Genomic DNA, 27,570 nt, shown 5'->3' with positions numbered 1-27,570 from the left:
TGAGGGGAAAAAAGCTAAGAATGCTTAAGTGTCTAGAACAATGTTATAGTCTAAGAAACAAGAGAAAAAAATTTTAAACTTTAGATTTCAGAATAACAGAACATCATTCTCTACAGTTTTCACTAAGTTATATCTCACTGTATATCATCCAGAAAGTACTTAAGTAAAGAAGATCCATGGGCAAGGAAAAGAAGAGAAATTTGTGGTTGAGCTGCTGCCTCCAAATATCCCGACCCCCTTCTAAGTACTATTTTCCAGAACCAGCCACCTGTTCCCTGTATCTCACAGCATTTCCACCCTTCATAGCCTACATCTCAGATCTCCTCATAGCTTCCTTATGTCAACCCCCATTAGATGCTTTTGAAAGTAACAGAAAAGTAGTAACAGAAAACAGCTTTGACAATCTATAGGTTGTAAACAGAAAGTAGGTATATTAACCAATCAAAAAAAATTACTAACAACAACAAAAAAAAAAAAAAAAAAAGAAAGAAAGAAAGAAAGAAAAGAAAAAGAAAGAAAAGAAAAAGAAAAAAAAACCCTAACATCACAAGAATACTGGGTGAATCAGAAACCCAGTGGAACATTTGAAATATGTATGGTTTCAAATGAGAAAGTTTATTCATATATTTCCATAATCTCTCAATTATGCACTATAGAGATTATCCAATGTATTTATAGAATTTGTGTGTTTATACTCTTCTATGATATGTGTCCAGGACTCTACCAGTGGGAGTTGTTCGTAGAATACCAAATAAATTGGCATGATACCATGTCTTTGGCACACACTGAAAAGCAGTTGAAGTCATTAAGGGTAAATGTCATTAAGCAAATATGGAGAAAAGCACTGCACCCTGGCATTCCTTTAAAATTTCAGATGTTCATCTTCTCAGCTGTCCCAGAAAATTGCTGGAACAAACAGACAAGCATCCAGTGCTTACCCTCTAGTATGTCCTCATCTCTCTACCACAAAAAAGGTCCTGATATCCGACTACACTCAAGTTTTAACTCTCTAGCAGCATATTTCCATGTCATTCAGAGCTGCCTTAGATTTTGTTCACAACTCTAAATTCAGCTTTATAGAATTCACCTTTCAGAATTAGAAGTCCAGCATTTGCCCCAATCATTATTGTAAGGTTATCTACTTTATTTCAGTGACATTGAGGACCTAGGGTGGACAAGATAATATTTAAGTGAATTAATATAAAAACTGAATTGCCCTTATCATTGTGTCTACTGAATTTATATCTGGTTATCACCATTTCCTTCTCTTGTGCCCACTTTGTTCATCCACTAACTCCAGTTTTACTGTTATTTTTTCTAAAACATCACCTCTGCAGTATGAGTTTTACAAGAATAAGTTTTTCATATACCATTAATCTGACACATATCTAGCAACAAATAAGCAAAATATTAAGCATTCTACATATTTATATCTTTAGACAAAATGACAAATAATAACTATAATGCAATACCCTATCAGCTATTCTATCAGTACAAAAATAAAGCCTAGTATATTGTGTAACATCCTCTGGCATTACTATCTTCATGCCTAGTTTTCATTACACATTCTATGAATACCTGCCAATGTCTTGGCCCACTACTTCCCCACATATTTCTTTCATGTTATCCCTTTAGACTGTGCTTTCTTTCTCTTCCACCTTTAACTGAGAAGAATTTTAGGCACCTCTCACATTCTAAGTCCCGAAACTCCTGGATTTACAACTTCTGATCCCTCAAGCATCTGCTACCACTAATGTTACCTGCATTGTATAACACGCATTACATCCCACCTCTCATTTCCCTTCCTCCTTTCTTTTCTTCATCTCTCAATGCATCCACAGTATTTTATTGAATAGTATATGCACATCTTTATTCACCTCTGCTCTTAAATTCCTTTTCAACAATTTGGTGTAGTATATACATAGACATGTCTGTGTGTACATGCTAATATGTATATGTCTCTGTGTGTCTCCCTGTGTGTCTGTGTGTATGTGTAGACCAGAGGTCTATGGCTGTCTGCCTTTTTTAAAAGATAGTATTTCATACTCAACCAGAGACTCATTGAGTAGGTTAAGAATAGCAGGGAGAAAGGTCCAGTGATCTTATCTCTGCCTTCCTAGTGCTGGGAAGAGATGTTTATAACCTTGCCTGACTTAACACATGGCTGATGAGAAATTCTAACTTAAGGTCTTTGTGCTTATATGGCAAGAACTTTCCTGACTATGCCAGATTTTCAGCGCATTTTGCTTTTAAATTCTATGTTGTTCCATTCATTTGTAACTCTCACCCCAATGTTTATCCTCCTAAGTATCAGATTTAGCAAAATGAAATAAAGAATGCCCAATTAAATCTAAATTACAGAAAAATAACAAATAACACCTTACTGTAAATATATTGCATATGGTGTTTAGGTTAATGGTTATGCAAAAAACTTCATTCCTAACCTGAAATTAAACCTTAACTGTTCAACTCACCTTTTATCTGGCAACCTTACACTTGTCCCTCTCTACTTTATGGGATAAAATACTAAGACACAGAATGTGCCTGACACAAATGCATGGCATGCAAATGAGGAACTTTAGTTTGAAAATAGATTTTCTGGGAGACGACTTCAGGACGCAGAGCGGAGCCTGGCCCAACTGCCAGCCGGAAAGGCGGCTCGAACAGGCTGAGCAACTGGTGAGTGGGAGACCTAGGCTGCGGGAGAGCAGAGGGATCTCTGCGGAGTGCACACGGAAAGGGCACCCCCTGCCCTGACCTGCCCTGTCCTCCCCGACCCAGTGACCAGGAAGAGATCTTAGGAACTTCTGTTCCCACCCTGAGACGACTTCAGGACACAGAGCAGAGCCTGGCCCACCTGCCAGCCAGAAAGGTGGCTCGGAGAGGCTGAGCATCTGTGACTAGGAACAGATCTTAGGAACATCAGTTCCCACCCAGACGCAACTTCAGTACGCAGAGCGGAGCCTGGCCCAGCTGCCACCCGGAACCTGGGCTGCCGGGGAGTAGAGAGATCTCTGCGGAGTGCACACGGAAAGTGTACCAGGGACACAGACCAGATACAAGGGAAAGGCAAGAACATATCACTGACAACAAAATGGCAAGAGAAAAGAGAAAGAGTATATCCCAAAGAAACCAAGACAATCTAGCAACACCAGAACCAAGCTCTCCGATAGTAGCAAACATCGGAATTCCAAACACTCCAGAGAAAGAAGACACAGACCTGAAATCATGCCTCAAGACGGTGATAGAGTTACTTAAACAAGAAAGGGAGGAAAAGCAAAAAGATTCAGAAGCTTTTAAAGAAGAAACAAGAAAAACACTCAAAGAACTCAAAGAACGAGATGAAAACAGAACCAAAGAAATAAAGGAATGTAAGAGGGAAATTAAAACAGAAATTGACACAATAAAGAAAGCGCTAAAAGAGATAACCCTAGAGTCAGAACACCAAAAAAAGAAATCAGGAGTCACAGAAGCAAGCATTTCCAACAGATTACAAGAGATCGAGGAGAGAATCTCGGGGGCAGAAGACAACATTGCAAACATAGACAAAACAGCCAGAGAAGATGCAAAAAACAAAAAGCTCCTAACCCAAAATGTCCAGGAAATACAAGACACAATGAGAAGACCAAACCTAAGGATAATAGGAATAGAAGAGGGAGAAGAGTATCAACTAATAGGCACAGTAAATATCTTCAACAAAATCATAGAAGAAAACTTCCCTACCCTCAAGAATGAGATGACCACGAGCATAAAAGAAGCCTTCAGAACTCCAAATAGGCTGGACCAGAAAAGAAATACCTCCCGACACATAATAGTAAAAACATCAAGTGCCCAAAGTAAAGAAAGAATACTATAAGCAGTAAGGGAAAAAGGTCAGGTAACATATAAAGGCAGACCAATCAGACTCACACCCGATTTCTCAACAGAGACTATGAAAGCTAGAACAGCCTGGACAGACAACATGCACTCCTTAAGAGAGCACAAGTGCCAGCCCAAGCTGCTATACCCAGCAAAACTATCAATCACCATCGATGGAGAGACAAAGATATTTCAAGACAAATCAAAATTCACACAATATCTGACCACAAACCCAGCACTACAACGAATTATAGGTGGAAAACCCAATACAAGGAGGGAAAATACAGCCTAGTAAAAACAATAAAACTCCTAAACAAGAAAACTAAAAGAAAAAAAAAAACACAGACACAACCCAAAAAAGCAAAAATGGCAGGAAACAGAAACAATTATTCCTTGATATCTATTAACATAAATGGTCTCAACTCCCCAATAAAGAGACATAGACTATCAGACTGGATACATAAACAAAATCCAGCATTTTGCTGCATATAGGAAACTCATCTCAGAGACAGAGACAGACACTATCTCAGAGTAAAAGGGTGGGAAAAAAACTTCCAAGCAAACAGCTCCAAGAAGCAAGCTGGAGTGGCTATTCTAATATCGAATAAAGTAAACTTCCAACCAAAAGTTATCAAAAAAGATAAAGAAGGACACTTTTTACTCATTACCGGGGAAATCTGTCAGGAGGAACTCTCAATCCTTAACATATATGCTCCAAATAAAAAATCACCCACATTCATAAAAGAAACTCTACTAAAGCTCAAAAAATACATTTCACCCCACACAATAATAGTGGGAGACTTTAACACCCCACTCTCACCAATAAACAGATCAGGGAAATAGAAACTGAACAAGGACACTGCAAAACTAGCAGAGACTTTGAACCAACTAGAATTAATAGATATATACAGAACATACTATCCTAAAGTAAAAGAATACACCTTCTTCTCACCACCCCATGGCACCTTCTCAAAAATGGACCACATAATTGGACACAGAACGAGCCTTCATCGATATAAGAAGATTGAAATACTCCCATGCATCCTCTCAGATCACCATGGTCTACGGCTGGTCTTTAACAACAACAAAGACAACAAAATGCCCACATACACATGGAAACTAAACAACGCTCTGTTAAAGGATAGCAGGGTCAAAGAAGAAATAAAGAAAGAAATTAAGGACTTTCTAGAATTCAACGAAAATGATAATACAACATACCCAAACCTATGGGATGCAATGAAAGCAGTATTGAGAGGAAAACTCATTGCCCTAAGTGCTTCCAAGAAGAAACTGGAGAGAGCTCACATCAGCAACCTGACAGCACAGCTAAAAGCCCTAGAACAAAAGGAAGCAGATATACCCAAAAAGAGTAGAGGGCAAGAAATAATCAAGATTAGGGCAGAAATAGACCAAATAGAAACAAAAAGAACCATTGAAAAAATCAACAAAACAAAGAGTTGGTTCTTTGAGAAAATCAACAAGATTAATAAACCCCTAGCCAGACTAACTAAAGGGCAAAGAGAGAGTATCCAAATTAACAAAATCAGAAAGGAAAGTGGTGACATAACAACTGAAACTAAGGAAATTCAAGAAATCATCAGATCCTACTACAAAAACTTATACTCCACAAAATTGGAAAATCTGGAGGAAATGGACGAATTCCTAGACAGATACAAGGTCCCAAAGTTTAACCAGGTCCAAGTAAACCATCTAAATAATCCTATAACACCTAAAGAAATAGAAGAAGTCATCAAAAGCCTCCCAACCAAAAAAAGCCCAGGTCCAGACGGGTTCAGTGCAGAATTTTATCAGACATTTATTGGGGATATAACACCAATATTCGCCAAACTATTCCAAAAGATAGAATCAAATGGAATATTACCCAACTCATTTTTTGAGGCTACAATAACCCTCGTACCTAAGCCACACAAAGACCCTACAAGGAAAGAGAACTTCAGACCAATCTCACTTATGAACATTGATGCAAAAATACTCAACAAAATCCTTGCAAACCGAATCCAAGAACACATCAAAACCATCATTCATCATGACCAAGTAGGCTTCATCCCTGGGATGCAGGGATGGTTTAACATAAGGAAATCCATCAATGTAATCCACCATATAAACAAACTTAAAGACCAAAAGCACATGGTCATCTCACTAGACGCTGAGAAAGCATTCGACAAAATCCAACACCCCTTCATGTTAAAAGTCCTGGAAAGAACAGGAATCCAAGGCCCATATTTAAACATAATAAAAGCAATATACAGCAAACCAACAGCCAACATCAAACTTAATGGCGAGAAACTTGAAGCAATCCCACTAAAATCAGGGACTCGACAAGGCTACCCACTTTCTCCCTACCTATTCAACATAGTACTGGAAGTCCTGGCTGGAGCAATTAGACAGCAAAAGGAGATCAAGGGGATACAAATCGGAAAGGAAGAGATAAAAACATCACTCTTTGCTGATGACATGATAGTGTACTTGAGTGACCCCAAAAATTCCACCAGAGAACTCCTACAGCTGATAAACAAGTTCAGCAAAGTGGCCGGATACAAAATTAACTCAAACAAATCAGTAGCCTTCCTATACTCAAAGGACAAACATGTGGAGAAAGAAATTAGGGAAAAGGTACCCTTCACAATAGTTACAAAAACTATGAAATACCTTGGTGTGACTCTAACTAAGGAAGTGAAGGACCTGTATGACAAGAACTTCAAACCTCTAAAGAAAGAAATTGAGGAGGATCTCAGAAAATGGAAAGATCTCCCATGCTCATGGATTGGAAAGATCAACATCTTAAAAATGGCCATCCTACCAAAAGCAATCTACAGATTCAATGCCATTCCCATCAAAATTCCAACCCAGTTCTTCATGGAATTGGAAAGATCAATGTGCAATTTCATATGGAATAACAAAAGACCTAGAATAGCGAAATCCATCCTCAACAACAAAAAAAACATCTGCGGGAATCACTATCCCTGACCTCAAGCTATATTACAAGGCAATTGTGCTGAAAACTGCATGGTACTGGTACAGAAATAGGCAAGTGGATCAATGGAATAGAATAGAAGATCCAGAAATGAGCCCTCATGTATATGGTCACCTGATTTTTGACAAAGGAGCAGTAAACATTCAATGGAAAAAGGACAGCCTATTCAACAAATGGTGCTGGTCCAACTGGCACTCAACATGCAAAAGAATGAAAATAGACCCGTTCTTATCTCCTTGTACAAAGCTCAAGTGTAAGTGGATTAAAGATCTCCACATTAAACCAGATACACTGGAACTATTAGATGAGAAAGTAGGGAAAACCTTAGAACACATAGGCACAGGAGAAAATTTCCTGAACAAAACACCAATGGCTCAAGCTCTAAGGTCAAAGATTAACAAATGGGACTTAATGAGATTGCAAAGTTTCTGTAAGGCTAAGGACATCGTCAAGAAAACAAAACGGCAACCAACAGAATGGGAAAAGATCTTTACCAACACCACATCAGATAGAGGCCTAATATCCAAGGTGTACAAGGAACTCAAAAAGCTAGACACCAGAGAATCAAATAACCCTATTAAAAAATGGGGTACAGAGCTAAACAAATCATTTTCAGTTGAGGAACACCGAATGGCCGAAAAACATCTGAGGAAGTGCTCGACATTTTTAGCCATCAGGGAAATGCAAATCAAAACAACCCTAAGATTCCACCTCACACCAGTCAGATTGGCCAAGTTCCAAAACTCAGATGACAGCCGATGCTGGCGAGGCTGCGGAGAAAGAGGAACACTTCTCCACTGTTGGTGGGGTTGCAAGCTAATACAACCACTCTGGAAATCTGTCTGGCAATACCTCAGAAAATTGGATATAGTACTACCCGAAGACCCAGCCATTCCACTTCTGGGCATATACCCCAGAGACACTTTAATACACAACAAAGATATATGCACCACAATGTTCATAGCGGCTCTATTTATAGTAGCCAGAAGCTGGAAGGAACCCAGATGTCCTTCAGAAGATGAATGGATACAAAAATTGTGGTACATATACACAATGGAATACTACTCAGCCACCAGAAACAATGACTTAACCAAATTCTTAAGAAAATGGCTGCATCTAGAGAATATCATCCTGAGTGAGATAACCCAGTCACAAAAGAACAGACATAATATGCAGTCACTGATAGTGGGATGCTAACCCCAGAGGCTTGCACTTCCCCAGAAACAACTCACAGACTGTATGAAGTCCAAGAAATAAAGAAAACAAAAAAATATACATATATTCACAAAACAAGAAGACTGACTATTCCCATGTTGCGTTTTGTTTTGCATGTACTTTACGCTTATTGCAACTAGTACGTTTTCAATGCATACTGTCAAGCCCTTGAAAAAAATCAAGTACTGACTAAAAAACATATTCACATGGTTTTATGTAAAATTTATTTTAATGTCTGAAAAAACAGTACTGACAAAAATGTATAATTTTAAGCAAAAAATGTTTAAAATCTTTACATTTATCTTTGTTTTGCAAAATAAAGTCGTTTAAAAAAAAAGAAAATAGATTTTCTTCATTCACATAAATTACTACTTTTAGGAAGTATAAAAAATAGTACCCAGTTGTGGAGCCAAAAGAAACTATTGCTATAGGTCATTGTTCTTAAACAGGGATGTACTAACAACCATTTAAAGGCCAGTTCTTCAGGTCAGCCATATGAAAATTTAGGACTCCCTACCTAAGACTGACTGGTCTGGACCATGTCAGAAACTGTGCCATGTTTCTAATCATTATCTCTTTCTTTAACACAGATTAGTTTGGACAAGTTAGTACTGGACTAACAATTATTCTGTTAGATGAGTAGGGTAGTTAAGCTTCTGGGTTTAACTGACATTCCTGGCATGATATAAAATTGATTTAACTATATTCTAACACAATGGCAACAGAAATATATATGTGTATTTATATATATAATCAAGCAAGTCTTAAACTATGACAATGGCTTATTTGACTTACACACACACACACACACACACACACACACACACACACACACCTCTATGCCAACAAGAACTCCTGTATATTACAATACACTGTTCTCAGTAGAAGCAGACATAAGCTGAATTTTTTAATTAATTAGTTAAGTTTTAATTTCAGGTTAGGAATGAAGTTTTTTGTATAACCATTAACCTAAACACCACATGTAATATATTTACAGTAAAATGTTATTTGTTTTAAACCTATTTTTACACAATCATAATGGGTGCATATTTTTATTTCTATCTTATCCCAACCTCCCTGCACTCTATAAAAGAAAAAATACATAGTAAAGATAACTAAAATTCTGTGTTTGGGGAATTATAATTTATTGTGTTGTACTGATTACTGAACCATAAGGTCCATATGGAATAATTGTATCTGACCTCTCAGTAAACTGGAAAAATACCAAAACCATATAGTGCAACATGAATACAATCAGTGCAAAATACCTAAACTTAACCCCATGCCTCTTCTCCAGAACCCACAGGTGCATGAGAGGCAGGAGCAGGTAACTCAAGATACAAAGACTATCTGCCCCATCTTACCAAGGTCTAAACCATTAGCTCATTAAATACACATTTTTCTATATTATTTAAGAAAGCTTGAAGAAGGCATTTAAATGAGTTTTCAAATAATTCACTGCCTTAGCAGACCTTGCTTAATAGCAATCATATTAAATATTTCAAGAGACATTAGACTCTCTGTAAACAGACCTGATGGCAGAGTGGTTATTCCTGCTTGCTTTCAACAGGATTTGTTACAGCTGTCCAGGTTTCTCCACTCTGTTGACAAACTCAGTGTCATTACACAGTGCTTTTACTGTGTGCTCTGTCTACAACCTGTAAGATGTAGTTTCATTAGCTAAAACTGGAAATTCTAATTTTTTTCAGAGACATTGAAATAATCTCTTTCTCAGGGTTTTTGCCTTCAAGTGCTTGTGAAAGAAGAGACTCCTTCCTTTTTACATAAAAATAAATTTAAAGTGAATCATTATAACTTGTCATGAGAATTTGTTTTGTGAACTTTGAAATTAAGACATTAAAAAATGTACCTGTCTAAAATCTTTGTAGAAGCTGGATTTGCCAGTGTTTGGATAGTTTTATGAACTGAAAACATATAGAAAAGAATCACTACAGCTCAAGAATAGATTTTTATAGGTGGTCTATAGGAGAGTCTATCTTCAAGATTGTTGGAGGCCAACACTACTTCAAGGTACTATTTAAGCTGCCACAGAAAGAACAGATAATGTGGAGAAAGGAAATTGCAGAGAGTCCACAGTAGGCAGCTGTCCCATTCCTATAATCAAGCATGCAAGTGGCATGGGCTTGAATAACAACAAAGAGAACAAACAGACATGTACATATGTTTTGCTGAGAGTCAAAAACAGGTCAGTAAGTTAAGTATGAAGAAATGAGGGAAGTAAAAGCAGTACATATTTTAGTCAGACAAAGAAGTATCAAAGTTTGAAATGTTACAGGTAGAAATACTCCAAAAGACAAAACACACGTACACACACACACACACACACACACACACACACACACAAACATGTTGCAATAAAAAAATGGTTCCTCAAAGAATAAGAAGCTCTGTAAAGTTATTTGCACTAAAAACAAATAAATACTCAACCCTCTTATATTTCTACTGTGCTGTTTGTAAAAACAGTATCCAAATAAGACATTAACTTAGGTATCTAAGACACTCGTGTCTTCCTATTTCAAACATCTTTTGTACTGCCCTGTCTTACACATGACAAATTATCGGCTATGCTACCATCATGATTGTTATCCCTTGACAGCATTTAAGAATACAGTCTCATTCCAGGGGAAGAACCACAGCACAAAAAGACATGTCATTTCCCTTTATCTCTAGGATCAGCTTCCCTGTGGAAGCAGAAGTGGGACACTGGTAAGGACTACTGGCATACACTGGGAAAGAAGGGGCTCTGTTGAGATACTATGACAGTTCATCTTGTTGATTTTACCAGACTGACAAATACCAGGAAACTAGAAATACTTATCATGGTTACATCTGTGAGGGTGTTTCCAGAACGATTAGATTAGGATGGTGCTGACCTAATAAACAGGATAACTTAGACTCTAACAAAGGAATTCATCCATTAATGGATTCAAAACATGACAGGATCTCTTTAGAAGATGTAGGACTTTAGCCAGTAGGCTCTAATTGGAGGGACTAGGTCATCAGCATATCATTCATAGTTGTATCTTCCACTAGTTCATGCTACTGTTCAAGTCACCTTACTGATATGATAATGTCACCTAACATCCTACCCTCCTTGCCCACCTCCCACATATAAACAACACTGAAACAATTAGCAAAACAGGTAGCACCTCCCTTAAGTTATTTCCATCAGAAATTAGTCACAGCAATGCTAAAGCTAAATGTCATAGTTAAACAACCATCAAGGTCATGATAATTTCCATAGTGTTAATAGTAGATGAGGTGAACCAGGGTGACACACAATAGTGCCCTGAATTTTGCAGGGGAGAAAAGCTTTCTTATCTTCCAAGAAAGAAGCAGTGGCCTCCTGGATGATGGTACTGTGGTGATGCAGTGACACCAAAGAGACCAAAAGCTTTTAAAACATGGTCATAGACAACCAGAGAGTTTGCTATATTAAATATAATAATATAGCTAACTACAGGGGGAACAGAAAAATGCCTATGTTAAGTTATAAATGGTATAAATATGATAAGTCACTATTGTGAACTACAGGCTAACATCATGTTTATCTCCATTGCTGCCTATAACTGAGAAGCCTAAGTATTAGCATAGGGTCTTTCATAAAGCAAAAGACAGACAATATATAAAGGCAGGAGTTGGAAGCAAAAATAACACATTGCAGTTATAAATAGCTACCTTGAGGCAGTCCACTATTTATCACTTCTGGTTCATTTACTTGAATGGTGTCATCTTCAAGGTAGAAATAGATTTTATAATACCTTATTCTGAAGTTTTCTTGCCTTTTATCAGGTACTTCATCTTCCAAATAGGCATCAAAAGATAACACCTGTTGGAATCATAATTAGAAACTGTAAAACAAATCATCGAACTTAATAAATATTTGTCCTGTACAATCTTTGTTAAAGAAGAAAGGTGGTTTTACCCAAGGCATTCTATAGATCAGCTAAAGAGAACATGCATACAATCTAGCTAAAATATATTAAAATTATTTGACTTTCACCACCCTGTGGTTATAAATTAAAATAATTTGTAATTATTCTTTTAAAAACCACATTAAAATAATAAGCCCAAATTTCAGTTCTACAATAAAGCAAACTTTTGTCTATCTTTGGAATCTCAAAGTAGGATTCAAAGTGCATGTTAGAAGCACAAAATACATTTTCTTTCTGTCCTTTTTTTTTGTTACACAGAACAAGAAAATTTATTGTCGCCAGTGCTGGTGCATAAAGATTAAGAAGCATAATTAGAAGGGGAGGGGGAGAAAGAGGGAGAGGGAGAGAGGGAGAGAGGGAGAGAGAATACAAACATCAGGCACCCAGGTGGACTTCTGAGTAGGTTTAAAACCTTCAATTTTGACAGCATAATAGCTCATAAACCTTATATAGATACAGGTAGGGTTTTTTTTTTACTTAACAATTTTTTGCAAACAGTTCTTACAATATGAACTTCAGTTATAGTCTTACTGCCTGTCGAGGTAAAAAAAAAAAAAAAAAAAAAAAAAAAACAGCAAGAAAAAATTCCCTAGTATAAAAGGGTATTCAAAAGTTTGTCTCTGAGCTTCCCCATACATTTTATCTAATGCATGAACATAAAACCTTAAAAAGACATCCTGTTTTTTTTTCTTTACTTTGAAAATCATTATAATTGATTAGAGATCACAGTAGCTTTATAAATCATGAAAATACATGTGCAGTCAAAATTCCAGAAGCTTTTATAACACATTTTACGATGATAGTACACACGAAAACACGTCCGCATTTATTCACACATTTACTTTGAGCTACCCTTTGGGGTTGATGAATAATCAATCTTAAACCTCAAAATTTAGCTTTTGATAACTAGACGTGTATAAATGACAAAAGAGAATTTGCAAAGTCTTTTTTTCCCCAATAGGCTTTTAGTTCGAATCAAGGATATCTTGTGGACATATTTTTCCTCATTCTTTCATTAGATTCTTGTACTGGGCAGTCACAATGCACTCTCAAAACATCTTCAAACGCTAAACGCAAGAAAGTTCTCCAACGTAAGGAAAATCATCTTGATCAACAGTTTGAACCAGAGGTTTTTGCTGAGCCTCTGTGAGACCAAACAAGGAACAATTTGGTCTTTTCTCCTCGCGATCCTCAGGTTTAACACTTCTTCCTTTCCACAACACACGGTCATTCACTGTCCTGTCTTCTATTCCGAGAAACAAAAACTAACTGGTATTTTTTTTTTTTTTTTTTGCACAGAACTATTTGGAATGAACCCCAAAATAGAAGAATGTTGAATCTCTCCCTCTCAGGTAGTTTCCTCCTCTTTCGTCAGCCTTTACTCTCGATCAATGATCTCATCACAACCCAGCTCTTCGGTCAGTTGATTGACAACCATCCCCGAAAACAGCTCTTCAATAAAAGCACCACGCCTGAAACCCACCATCCAGGGCATCATCGGCTCGCGCCATTCTCAGGAACACCTTGTTGGCTTCCTCCAGCGCGGCAGACACCCTGTGCATCACGCCGCTCCAGCGCTCCTCTTCAGGGAAGTCGTAGTCGTCCTCCCAGTCATCATCCAGGTCTGCACCAGACTCGGGGAAGAGGCCACGCTGGGCCCAGGCAGCCGATCATACTTTTTCTTTCATGATGAACAAAACTTTGTTTTACTCATTAAAAATAGCATGAAGCAACCTTAGCTACAGGATAAAATTATCTTGAAACTTAGTCTTACTGGTTACTTGCCTTGACATAGCTCAAAAAGGCCAATCTAAAAGCCATCTAAAAGCATAAGATATTCCACCTGCTATTTCACCAGGAAGCTAAATAATCTAACACTGACATGTGAATGGGGAATGGAAATGATTCTAAAGTGGTTATGATAAACATCAGAGACAGTTAAAAAAAAAGCTGAACAAAAAACCAGAATATGACCACTCTCAGGTATGGTTCAAGAGAAAGTCTTTATATATGAGAGCAAGTACAGCCAGAAGCATCTAAAGAGTCCTGAGCAGGAAAAGAAAGTGGTACACTAGGCATGGCCAGTAAACTACATTAAGCCATGTGAGAAAAAAGAGAGAGGAGGAAAGCTAGAGAGGAAGAGAAGAGAGAGAAAGGGCCCAGGATACAAAGAGAGCATATGTCTGAAATGGCAGGGTTGTATTAGAATCAGAAGCTGGGGAAAGGGAAGCTAAGCTCAGGACCCGGGGAGGTTAAGGGTAAGTGAGAAGAACCAGGACTCTAAAACAAGCACTTGTCATATTGAGATAACATGAGCTCAGCATGTACTTTGTATTCTATTAGGCATCATGGTTAGACACTCAGTAGTCCTGATATTCTTTGTGACCTGACAAAAGTATTCTAGAAAAAAAAATCTTTAAAATAAATCCTTTTTCCACATTATGAGGAGTACATTTCCTAAAAGCCACTTTTAATAGTTTTGCTTCTGTGCCATGTGGCATAAATAATACATGTCTTTAACTCTCAATATTATGACCTTCTCGTATAGAAGGATGAAAATATCCAGGACAATTGATGGGACAATATTTCTGTGATTTGTGCCAAATTTGTGTCAGTTATCCCCAGTGCTAATTTTAAAGTATGTGCTTCTGATAGAAATGAGTTAAGTATTCCTAGAATGGTTTAGCTCCAAGTGTTCTTTTATTGTGTTAGTGAGAATAGGATGGGTGAGGGGTGGGGGTCTTGCATGTTCTATGACACACATGTGGAAGAAAAGTAGCAACTGTGTAACTTGATGGCTTGCCTCCCATCTCAATGTGGGTTGCAGTGATCAAACTCTGGTCCCCAGGCTTATATGAAAAGTACTCTTACCAATGGAGCCATCATCGTTCCAGGAATAAAAGGTGTGTGTGTGTGTGTGTGTGTGTGTGTGTGTGTGTGTGTGTGTGTGTGTATGTATGTGCAACGCTTGGATACATGGGCCCACTAAGGTCAGAAAAGGGAATTAGATGCCCTGAAACTAGAGTTTCAAGTGGTTGTGAATCACCATGTCAGTGCTAGAAACTAATCCCAGATCATTTGCAAGAAAAGTTAAATTCATTTAAAAACAGATCCATTATCTCTTTACCATACTAGGTTACCTGCCTAATCACGAAGATAGTTGGAGATTTTTAATCATGGAGATTATGGGATATTAAATCAGCTCTTAAAAAACAAGCACATGACAAAAATTGTTTTGGAAGGAAAAAAATTAAATGTTTATATTTCTGGATTTAGGATCATGTTATAAATAAAGTAGAGAAATTCAAAGCAGTCAAAAGTACATTTTGATGGGTAACTTGTTATAACTTGATACACAGTACAAATTTAGCTTTCAATAAAAAAGTTAAACTTGGAGCAGTGTAAAAATGCAGTGAGGATGACGACCGGATGGACTAAACCTGTATACTCCTGTTCAGTGCCACCATCCACTGCCACTGCCATTCCCCCCAAAAAGGCTGAAGCAGATGCTAAAGGAGACAAAGCCAAGGTAAAGGACAAGCCACAGAAAATATCTGCAACTTTGTCTGCTAAACCTGCTCCTCAAAAGCCTGAGCCCAAGCCTAAAAAGGCCCCAGCAAAGAAGGGAGAGACAGTACCCAAGGGGAAGAAAGGGAAAGCTGATCCCAGTAAGGATGTGAATAATCCTGCAAAAAATGGAGACTCCAAAACAGACCAGGCACAGAAAGCTGAATATGCTGGAGATGCCAAGTAACCTGTGTGCATTTTTTATAACTGTGTACTTCTGGTGACTGTACAGTTTGAAAAAATATTTTTATCAAGTTTTATAAAAATGCAAAATTTTGTTTTACTTTTAAAAAATCTATATTGTTAGCACACAGAACACTTTATTGTTGGGTTGGGGGGAAGGATCATGGATCACTAACAAAATATGACCCAAGGTGGATAGAGGACAGAAAACCTCTTTCCTTGATAATTTTGAAAGGCTCCTTGTCCTGCATAGGTGGCTACCAAGGCACAAAATGCCTTGCAGTCGGGGAAAACTCTAAATTTATTTTTATAACCTCTTCCCTCTGTGTACCATCAACGTAAACTTAATTCCCTTAAAACCAGGGACCGTTGAAACCTGAACCTCAAAATTGGTTTTCCAGTCTATTGGACAATGTGGACTTTGCAGTGACTTCATCAAGTGTTCTCAGAAGAGCAATAGTTCCTTTTATAAAAGACTAGATCTTCGGATTGATAATTCTGCTATGTTCATTTCCTGAAAGACAGGGTCAGCTTGTGAAAAGCTCTTAAACAACATCCTTAATGTGAAATATCAACCCTCACTCTAAGCTACTGTCCCCTTTTTGAAGCATTGAAGATTTCACTGGGTTTTTCTGATTTTGGAAGTCTATACAAGAAGGAAATTTGGATGCTCTTGTATATTGCTGATTGTCTGCCCATGTCCTGCCTGAATACCATAATTGTTTATTAAAAGTATCTTTAATAAAGCTGGTATTTTTTAAAGTTAAATTTATTTTTATGTCAACTGAGTTATTTGCTTTTGACTAAATAGTCCAAGCTGGATTTTAACATTCATTTTGATTCTTGTTTTACCTTAAAAGAGTTATCAAGGATTATTGTCTAGTGAAACACTGATATAATATAGTACTGCATGTAGAAGTCTGTCCACACTCCATAAAAGGACAGGAGCTATAATTATGAGGCTAAAGCAACAGCCTAAGCTCTCAGAACAAATTACATATTTTTTAAAGATGATTTCTTAGAGTAACCAATGCATAAGTCATAGGGATTATGTACTTGGAAACTAACCATCTAAATGTAAGACAAGTATTGTGTCTGGGACCTGTATTCCTAGTACTAAGGGAACGAGGAACTGGGGTACAGGAAGGTAAGGAATCTAAACAACACAGGAGATCCTGTCCCAAAGAAAACAAATTCCGAGTGTCGAAATCTTACATAGCAATTTCTAGAAAAGCTGTTAGAAAATATGAAATGCCAATAATATTCAATAAGGCTTGACACTTCAAAAATGGGAGATCAGTGTCATGGTCAGTTGAAGTTTAAAATGTTTAGGAAGCTGAGCATGATGGCATACATTTGTAGCCCCAGCCACTTAAGAGGCTGAGGCTCTCCACTTAATCACAGGAGTTCCAAGCCAACCTAGACAAAATGGTAAGACCCTGTCTACATGGAAAGGCTGGAGTGGGGCGCGTAAGGTAAGGAGGAAAAGAGGAGAGGAGCTGGGGAGAGATGAGATAAGACAGAGAATATAACACAACTGAGCATACACAAAGATCTGAGTTTGATCCTAGCACCACAAAAACTATATTAATCAAAATATTTAAGCACTATTTTATAAAAAGGGAACTCTGAGCTAAATTATAAAATACTAAAGAAATTATAAAATGATACATGGCAAGGAAAATCAGTAGAGTGCAAAAATTCTGATACCACAGATAGATGAAATTAAAAAAAATTCAACAAATCAATTTTAAAAATGCTTTAAATAAGTAAAAATTCAGAAAAGCTCACCAAGAGAGACTATATATATATATATTATATATATATAAAATCAGAAATGGAACATCACAAGATCTGAAACTTGTAAGATAAGTCACATTTTAATACACACTCAAAAATAAATTCATTTTACATTAAAACTAATTTCTGTAATTAATATGAATTATCAAAAATACAGTGAACAGGCTAATTGCTATGATGTGGGAAAAAATTCTCCTAAGTATTCCCAACAAATGCTCCAACCAAGAGGATTTACTAATGAATTATTTCAATGTGAGAAAGAAAGGAAAAAGACCATATAATATGATTTCCTTAGGATACCAAAAAGAGAAACAGCTTATCAAGTGAATTCCAATATCTGTTAAACTCACCATTAAAAAAGAACCAAAATATACTACAAAGCAATAGTCTTGAGCTAGCTTTTCATTATAATTACTTAAGAACCTCTTATACCCTTGGACTCTTCACACCCCAACATCTCTGTATCTCAACAGCTACATAACCTCTTCCAACATGCCAATAATAACAATGTTATCTTATACATCGATGATTTTAAAGCTCCTTAGGTGATTTCAAAATGCAAGCTACCACAAAGAAATACTGCTACATTTCACTACTTAATGTTTTACAGAACACCAAAACCACACTGTAAGCAATTTATAGCACTCCATTAACAGTTATGAGATACTTATACAAAAAACAAGATTTTCCTCACAGACATAAAAATGTTTTCAAATTAAGAAACATGTGAAAATGTAATAAAATGGTCCTGTGACCAGTTCCCACCTGATATAGTTTAAGATGCAAGGGTAATTCCTTAACAAAATATAAATCATCTACTTTAAAATAGCCTCAACAACCAACATTATATTTAATTAAGCTATGTATCTACCAATATTAAGAAGAGGTCAATGCAAGCAACAGTATCATTAATACTATTGTTAGAAGTTCTAGGCAATGTGAAAAGAGATGAAATTAAAATACTAGGAAGAAATAAAACATCAGTGTAGGCAAACAGGCAAAAGCTAAATAGGTAAATATATAAAATTTCTTTAAAATATTATATTTAGAAAATATAGAAAGAAAAATTGTATTCACAATAGAAAAGAAAATTCTACACTGGACCATTGAGATGGATCAGGGCATAGAGATATGAAGCCTGATAGCCAAAATTCAATACCTGTATCCTACATGCTGGAAAGAGACTATCCATTTCTGCAAATTATGTTCTAACATCCATATGCACACAGTGGCCTATGAAGAAATGCACACCTGCTTACATACATACTTGCACATATAATAAATTAATTAATTAATGTAATTAAATTGAAAATTATATAATAAAAGCAGTTTTAATTAAAACTTTGATCCATATAAAACTCAAAGCATTTGCTAGAAGACACAGAAAAACATGACTAAAAATGAATTCTATTATGGATATGTATATGTATGTGTGTATGTGTGTGTGTGTGTGTGTGTGTGTGTGTGTGTGTTAAGTGGGTGAGGATGGAGTTGTTAAATGTCGAGGACAGGAAGACCAATAGAGGCAACTAACCTGGACCCTTGCAGGTCCCCAGAGCATGAACCACCAACCAAAGAGGGAGTACCCACTGGCTGGACCTTGACCCCTGCATATATGTAGCAGATATACAATTTAGAATTCCTGTGGGCCTGGTCCTGCAGAAATGTGATGTGTGTGAGGGGTGGGGGATGATACCTAGAGGTTTCCTCCTTCTCAGAGAAAGAAGAAAGAAATGGAGCGTCTATGTGAGGGAATACTGGGAGAGGGGGGCTGATACTACAATATAAAGTGAATAAATAAATTTTTAAAGAGTTGAGGAGAGAGGAAAGTGAGTACATAGGTCTAAGGGGCGGAAAAGCAAGAAACAATCTGGGAAAGGGGGCACATAGGTTTAAGGAGTGGGGGAGAAAGGGTACTACGTAGATTTAAACTGTGTTTTCAAAACCACAAGTATATTATAAATAAGGGGGAAAGGGTCACAAAGCCACAAATGGAGAGAAAACGAGAGTAGAGACGAAACACAAATACATAAAAAATGATGGTAGCTCACCACCGGAGGTCTATCTAGGACCGCGTAGGCAGCCACAAAGACCAGGAACAGAAGAAACAAAGGCTTACGGAGAAAAGAGGTGGAGTTGAGGAGGGTCCTCCAGGCTTCTGGCCTATCCACTGTGAATAAACGGACCGATAGAGGCTGGACTGTTTCCCTCTTAGCCAGTAGAGGTAAAGTCAGGAGGAGGGGCCCTGGCCCCCAAGCCAACGGTTACATTTTTTTATAAACCGGAAATACGTCACTAAGCAGGAAACAGGGGCTAAAAGCCGAAAACTCTCGTCATTCTGAAAAGCTCTTCGTGGCGTTCGGTCGCTGTGTGAAGCTTCTCCAGAATCCTCATCTCTTAACTTTTCCAGAGCACTTTGAATGTACGGTAGACGGACTTTGGCAGTTCCTGAACAAAGTTGAAAGATGGAGAAAGGTTCCTGAGGCATCGCAGAAGGAGCCGCGTGAGTTACAGCACCACCGAAGTGGTGCTGAGTAACCCCTTCCATAGCTAATTGTTTCGCCCCGGGGACTTGGTTAAGCGACTTGGTGAGGAGGGCTAGAGGCCCTAGGGGCTACAAAGGCCAAAAAGTCCAGGAAAACTTTGTGAACTCTGAAATTTCCCCTGTGGCACACCGCTCAGTTTTTCCCCTTGTTCCCAGGTACGAGAGTAGGGCTGCCTCCGTATCTGCTACAGTGGGCAGTTTTATGCAGTTTGTAAGACTGACTTTTCAAAGTGCCATCCAGTTCCTTAAAGATGGCTTCTCTAGAGGATGCCTACGGTGGTAAAAAATAAGGCTCCAACATTTCTGAATCAAAAGCCGAAGTGGAAGGTCAAGATAAGACTGCAGAGCCAGAAAAGTCTCAGAGAAAGAGGGACAGAGTTCAAGAACAGGGTTCTTTGATTTACCAGAAATATATCCAGAGCATCTTAGGGAAATCAACACAAAAAGAAAGGGGAGGTAATTCTGAAAGGAAAGGGGATGTTTCCAAGGACAAAAGAGCTAAATGGTGCCCCAAACGAAAAGAAGGAAGCTGGTGCCCCAAGCAGAAAGGAAGAGTCTGGTACTCCAAACATAAAGGAGGAAGCTGATGCCCCAAATGGAGGAGAGGCTGGTTCCCTGAAAGGAAAAGGGAAATCTGCTGCCCCAAAAGGTAAAGCGGGGGCTTGTGTTAGTGTAAAATCCAGTGTAGGAGCCACTCCTATGCCTGGCCTGGAGTATCCTAAGATGGAAGCAGAGCATTTTATAGCTGGAGCAAAGACTGGAGTGGACCACCTCAAGGCTGAAGTGGAGTTTAAGCCTGCAGCTTCTCTAGCAGTACAGGCTCCAAAGCCTAGAAGGGAAAGGAGGACTCCAAAGCCCAAAGTAGAGCCTCAGAAACCTGGAGTGGAGCCTCTAAAGCCCATGGTAGAGCCTCCAAATCCCATGGCAGAGCCTCTGAAGCTGGGAGGGGAGCCTCCAAAGCCCATGGCAGAGCCTCTGAAGCTGGGAGGGCAGCCTCTGAAGCTGGGAGGAGAGCCTCCAAAGCCCATGGCAGAGCCTCTGAAGCTGGGAGGGGAGCCTCTGAAGCTGGGAGGGAAGCCTCTGAAGCTGGGAGGGGAGCCTCCAAAGCTCATGGCAGAGCCTCTGAAGCTGGGAGGGGAGCCTCTGAAGCTGGGAGGGGAGCCTCTGAAGCTGGGAGGGCAGCCTCTGAAGCTGGGAGGGCAGCCTCCAAAGCCCATGGCAGAGCCTGTGAAGCTCGAAGGGCAGACTCCCAAGCCCGGGGAGGAGCCTCCAAAGCTAAGAGGACAGCATCCAAAGCCTGTGTTGGAGCCTCCAAAGCTCAGAGGGCAGCCTCCAAAGCCTGTCGTTGAGCCCCCAAAGCTCAGAGGTCAGCCTCCAAAGCCTGTGGTTGAGCCCCCAAAGCTCAGAGTTCAGCCTCCAAAGCCTGTGGTTGAGCCCCCAAAGTTCAGAGGTCAGCTTCCAAAGTCTATGGTTGAGCCCCCAAAGCTTAGAGGGCAACCACCAAAGCCTGGGGTGGAGCCCCCAAAGCTCATGGTGGAGCCTCCAAAGCTTGTGGTAGAGCCTCACAAGCTCAGAGGGCAGCCTCCAATGCCCAAGGCAGAACCTACAGAGCCATTGGCAGAGCCTCCAGAGCCCATGGTGGTGCATCCAAAGCTCAGAAGGCAACCTTCAAAGCCTGGGGTGGAGCATCCGAAGATTGAAGGGCAGCTTCCAGTGCCTGGAACAGAGTCTCCACAGCTCATATGGCAATCTCCAGTGCCTGGAGCCAAGCCGTCAAAGCTCACATGGCACCCTCCAATGTCCAGAGTAGAGCCTACCATTCCCCAAGTAGAGCCATCTGAGCCCAAAGCTGAAGCACCAGCAGAGTTTACAACAACCCAAGGGGAGTGTTCTAGGACTGCAATGGAGCATCCTAAGATGGGCAGAAGACTAGCCATAAATCTTCCTTTAGCATCCCAGCCTCCTAAGATAGGCAACTTTGGAGAGAGGAAGTGGCTTCTACATGGTTTTAAAACACCTAGTGAGAAGTTATTTGGTGACAAAAATGCAATTAGTTATGAAGAAAGCCTTCTACTTCCAAAATATCAGAGTGAGGATAACTCCTCTTCATTATTCCAAAAGTCTAAAGAAAGGGGAATGATTGAGGCCTCCAGCTCTTCAGGAAGTTACAGGTCTAATGTTAAGAGCTCCATAGCATCATTCTCACCAAGCCTCCCAGCAATTTCACAATCTTTATCCTGTAAGAATAAGAATGACTCGCTAAAGCTTACTTCACACTTTAGCCCACAGAATGACCATACCAACTCTTGGACTAGCGGTACCAAGATTTCTCAGAATTGTCCCAGTGACAGCAGCAGTGCTACCACATTCACATCCATGAATGAGAGAGTCAAGAAAGACATTCCAGTTGGATATTCTTACTATACAGTGGCCTCTGAAGAAATGACTGGTCATATGCAGGGGATAGATAATAAAGAATACTGGGATTCCCACATAATTTTATCTTCCAAAGGCACAGAAACACAGGCAAAGAACACATATCAAAAGGAGGAGCTGCCATATATTCAGGAAGCTAGAGCATGTGCACCTGATTTCCTGCCAAGGAGTCATTTGCAACCAAGCCAAATGGAAGGATTCATTGATACTCATTGTCACTTGGACATGCTGTTTTCCAAGTTGTCCTTTCAAGGAAGCTTTGCTGAGTTCAGGAAAATGTATAGCTATACTTTTCCTAAAGAATTTCAGGGCTGCATCTCTGATTTCTGTGATCCTCGTACCCTAAGAAATGGCCTATGGAAAGAGCTACTGAATGAAGATCTGGTTTGGGGTGCCTTTGGATGTCATCCCCATTTTGCGCGTTATTATAATGAGCATCAAGAAAGAAATATCTTGTATGCCTTGCGCCATCCCAAGGCTGTGGCCTTTGGAGAAATGGGGTTAGACTATTCTTACAAGTGCACCACACCTGTCCCAGAGCAGTTTAGAGTTTTTGAGCGACAACTACGGTTAGCTGTATCTATGAAGAAGCCCTTGGTGATTCACTGCCGAGAGGCTGATGAAGATCTAATGGGCATCATGAAAAAATGTGTGCCCTATGACTACAAGTTCCACAGGCATTGCTTCACTGGCAGTTACCGACTCATTGAGCCACTGCTAGAGTACTTTCCTAACATGTCCGTAGGCTTCACAGCCGTTCTGACTTACTCTAATGCCTGGCAGGCACGTGAGGCTCTAAAAAAGATCCCACTGGAAAAAATTCTTATTGAAACTGATGCTCCTTACTTTCTCCCTCACAATGTTCCCAAAAGCGTTTGCCAGTATGCCCACCCAGGGATGGCCCTGCATACTGTGCAAGAAATCGCCAAAATCAAAAATGAGCCACTGTCTCATGTCTTGGCCACCTTGAGGGAAAATACCTCACGTGTCTACAACATTTAAAGAGAAAAGGACACAGTCAAGAGTCTTGAAAACCTGTTGCCCTAACGAAACCAAAAGATTCTGAACACTTTCATCTCAAATCAAAAATCTATTCAGGTTCATAAAAGCAGAGACTATCTGGACAAGATGCCTTTCTCAAAATCTCTCCTTAATACATCTACTTCTAATTAGACTGCAATAAGATGGGAGCAGAGATTCTGGAGGTGCTTCAAATGCTAAGAACCAAGTAAGGTTGAGTGTGAACCACTGAGAGTATTGAATCTGAACTTAGAGTGTAATTGTGAAGCTCTTCAGACCTCAGTACATCATCATAGCACAACAGTTGTTGATTCAAATTGCAGATTTCTTCAGAAGATGTCAACATCAACATGTTAGAAATAGAAGAACCTCAGCTACTCAGTAAAGACAGTCCTTTCAGACACTGGAAATTAATTCAGACTTAAGAAAAAATACTTGTTAATGAAACTTACAACAGTGGAGCAACATATAGACTCAAATCTACAAATCCCATTTTTGGATAAGAAATGAAAGGCCTCTTTTACCCTGTGAAACTGTAGCCATAGAAATTGGCTTACCTCCATCTAGCTTCATGCTCAAAAGTCATTTTCACAGAAATGTTATCTCTGACTACTATCTAAAGAGACTAATCTTTTGTTTATTGGAATCATAGCACTTATTTAGCATGTTTTAAATGTATTGGCGAGTTCATCAGTTATCATTTATTCGGTAAGTTTTCAAACTTCAGTCTTGTTATATTTAACCCTCAATATTAGAATACTGCTTAGGAAGTAAGCAAAGACTTCTTGACATATAAATCAGTAATTAACTTCATTAGCATTTTGGGAAGTTAATTACAATATTTGGGATGGAATATGATACTAGAAAGTAATAGAGAATAAGCCATTATTATTTAAAAGCTAAGGCAAAAATAATGGTATATGTACTCTGCTTTTATGTGCCAAATGTAAAGTATGGCAACCCTTACTAGAAAACTGGCATACCGTACTTTATATAAATAACAGGATGTATCATAGATTTCTGCCTTTGTTTGAGAATTCAGATTTTGAAGAAAAAGTTTTAAGTGTAAATAATCTTTAACAGAACCAGAGAAGTTAGTAAAATGTAACCAGCTTGGGTTTATTGTAGTTTTCAAGACACAAACCTAAAAAACATTTTGACCTGTGTATCTTTTTCCCATTTAATGTATAAACTAGATATTGCTTAAAATATTATTCAACCTATAGGGGCCTGAACTTTTAGAATACTGTAAAAAATGAGGTTTTATGAATATACATTTTTAGGAAAGTACTTAGTTGTATAAAGTGCTATGTAGCCTTTTATCTATTTTTAAAATTTTAAGGTTTCACGTGTCCTTCGATGTATTTGCATGTTCCATAAATACCCAAGAAGAGACATTTCTTTCTTTTCTCAGAGATTAATATGATGTACAACTCAATAATAAATTCTCCAAAAATAGCAGTTTGGGAAATTCTACCTTAGCCATACTCTGTGGGTAGGTAGTATGCCCTTAATTATATTTTTTCAGAACTCTATTCATTATATTTCAGTATCCTCTTTCATTTACCTTTCTTGTTACCTTAATTTCATGAAAGAGGAAAATCAATGATGCCATTGCAAAGTGACACTGTCAATTGAGCATTTCAAAGAGAAATGTGAATGAAAGAGTGTATGGATCAGTAGTAGAGAACGTATGCCTAATACTTGAAAGGTCCTAGGTTCTGTTGGCAGCACCCACAAGCAAACACATTACCACCTGCATTCATAAGTACACATTCAGCCAGATAAATATGATATACTAATAAGGAAAGTATTTTTCTTTTCCAAAACAATGCTGTTTCTACAGGAAAACTGTTTTTCTAACTTTTTTTGCTACCTTTTAATGGTAAATGGCTGTAGTGTATTACAAACTTTCTTCACATGCAGAACACTTCACATATTTTTAAGAATGGGGGTGAGAAGTATAATCATATCTGAATGACCTAAATCCAAAGCAGCAATCTTCACTTACAGAGTCTACAATATGTAAGATTTAGGGCACTTTGTAAATAAATATTTTTGTTGTTTTCTGTAGGGTTTTGTTTTTGTTTGTTTTGATACAGGGTCTCACTATGTAGACCTAATTGGTCTCAAACTCAAAAGATCTACTTGCCTCTGTTTCCCTGAATGTTTAGGGATTAAATGTTAGCATTACCATATCCATCTTCTTTTAAACATGTGATGGTATGTTCATGTGAGTGCAGATACATTTAGACCAGGAGGAGGGTGTCAGATCTGCTGGAAATGGAGTTATAAGCAACTGTGAGCAATATGGTTGCTGGGAACATAACTATGTACTCTGAAAAGTTAATATATGCTCTCATCAGCTGAGCGACCTCCAGTTCCCTGTAAATAGTTTTGTTCTTAAGCAATAGGTATTCTTTGAGCTTCACAGAATTATTTACTCCCCCTCCCTACTTTTTTGGTAAGGCATTTAGTGTGTCAATTGGCCTATTTTAGAGATATCAGAACTATTAGGGCAGCCAGTGGTATAGAAATTTAACTTGCTGTTAGTGATCCCTAGGCCATTAGTGAAGTTATTCCAAAATCACTGGGCCCCTCAAACTCATTAACAGCCACTGTCTCCCCATAACCTGACATTACTTTTAGAGCACTTAAATTTTTTAAAGGCAATGGTAGTGGTATAGCTCTCTAGAACACTTTAGCATGCAGAAGTTCCTGGCTTCAGTCAAAAGCACTTAACAAAAACACAAAGCAAGAATAATAAATGAATAAAAGTCAGCTATGTATGTAATTAAAGTTCAATGGGAGAAAATAGGCTACTTTATCTTAAAAGACAAAGGATTTTGTTCTTATAGTTTTTATTCATATATAATTTTAAGATTTGTACCAGCTAACTGTTAAGTTTTCAGGATTCCGAATTGAAACACACACAGGCACGCGCACTCGCACACGCACAGGCACACGTGCACACATGCCCGCAAAGTAGAAACAGTAATGTGTAAGGTTATAATCCTACCACAGTAGGTTAGCTTTGGAGTGACACGTTTTCGGTTCTATAGTATCTCCATAGTTATTGGCTAATCCATTCCTGAGCCAAGCTTGCTAATATTTACTGCAGCAGCTGCTTCACTAATTAGCATATAAACTATGCATCTTACTCCCCTGAATTTGTGACTTAGAACCATTATTTTCTGTATTTTTTTTCCCAAAGCAAACATGTGAGATGTGTTTGATTTACACAATTCTTGGGTTGCCTAGGCTTATTCTAATTTCTTTTGTTTGCTAATTTATACAATTTAGCTTTTAATCTTAACTTTATGCTTTGCACTCTGGTGTTTCATTGTGCTTTTTCTGATGTCTTAAGCTAAATTGTTCATTACCTTTTGCTTCTAATTATAATTATGCTACACTTGTATGTTTTATTTTCAGAAAGTCACTTCCAAAAACATGCATAATGCATTACAAATAATATGACAAGGAATGTAAAAGTCCCATTTTTATTACTTAAAACCCAGTACTGATGGTATCTTTTATATAACTGTTCTCATACAGCTATACTAACTTGCATATTTTTAAGTAACTTGTTTTTCTGATTATAAAAAGAATTTTCATATTTAAGACTTACAAGCCACAAAAATGTCATTGGTAATCAATGGGAGATTTTAATATTTTAGTCATTTAAGTCAAAATTATTTAATATCATTTCTCCTTTTTAATTTGAAACAAGACTTTCTATATAGCCCAGACTGGCCTTGAACTCTTATCTAGATCCATCTAAGCTTCCCAAGAAATAGAAAGTGCATATATTTTAAAGCAGAGTTAAATGAAAAACATTTAGAGGTCATAAAGGTGATAAAGATGATATAGAGACAAAATTTATTTCTTTCCCTTCCTGGTCAACAGATGTAACTATTATTGTAATTCTTAAGAAACAAGTTCAAATATTTCATACATTAATAATGGTTGAAATTCATCTGAACAAAACTTGTATG

General features: G+C 38.2%; 1 protein-coding gene across 1 annotated transcript in view; it reads right to left on the bottom strand.

Moving 5' to 3' along the window:
* Window positions 1–27,570, bottom strand: part of EFHC2 (EF-hand domain containing 2) — a gene marked incomplete at both ends in the record, with an annotated part of 180,032 nt that overhangs the window by 120,828 nt on the left and 31,634 nt on the right. Inside the window, one exon of the mRNA XM_080910521.1 lies at window positions 11,768–11,918. Coding sequence (XP_080766647.1) covers window positions 11,768–11,918 — 151 coding nt within the window. The remainder of the gene's footprint in view (window positions 1–11,767; window positions 11,919–27,570) is intronic.

Source organism: Micromys minutus (genome assembly GCF_963924665.1).
Source record: "Micromys minutus genome assembly, chromosome: X".
NCBI lineage: Eukaryota > Metazoa > Chordata > Mammalia > Rodentia > Muridae > Micromys > Micromys minutus.
Note: the sequence above shows the minus strand (reverse complement) of the source record. Positions and strands in the feature narration are given on the sequence as shown.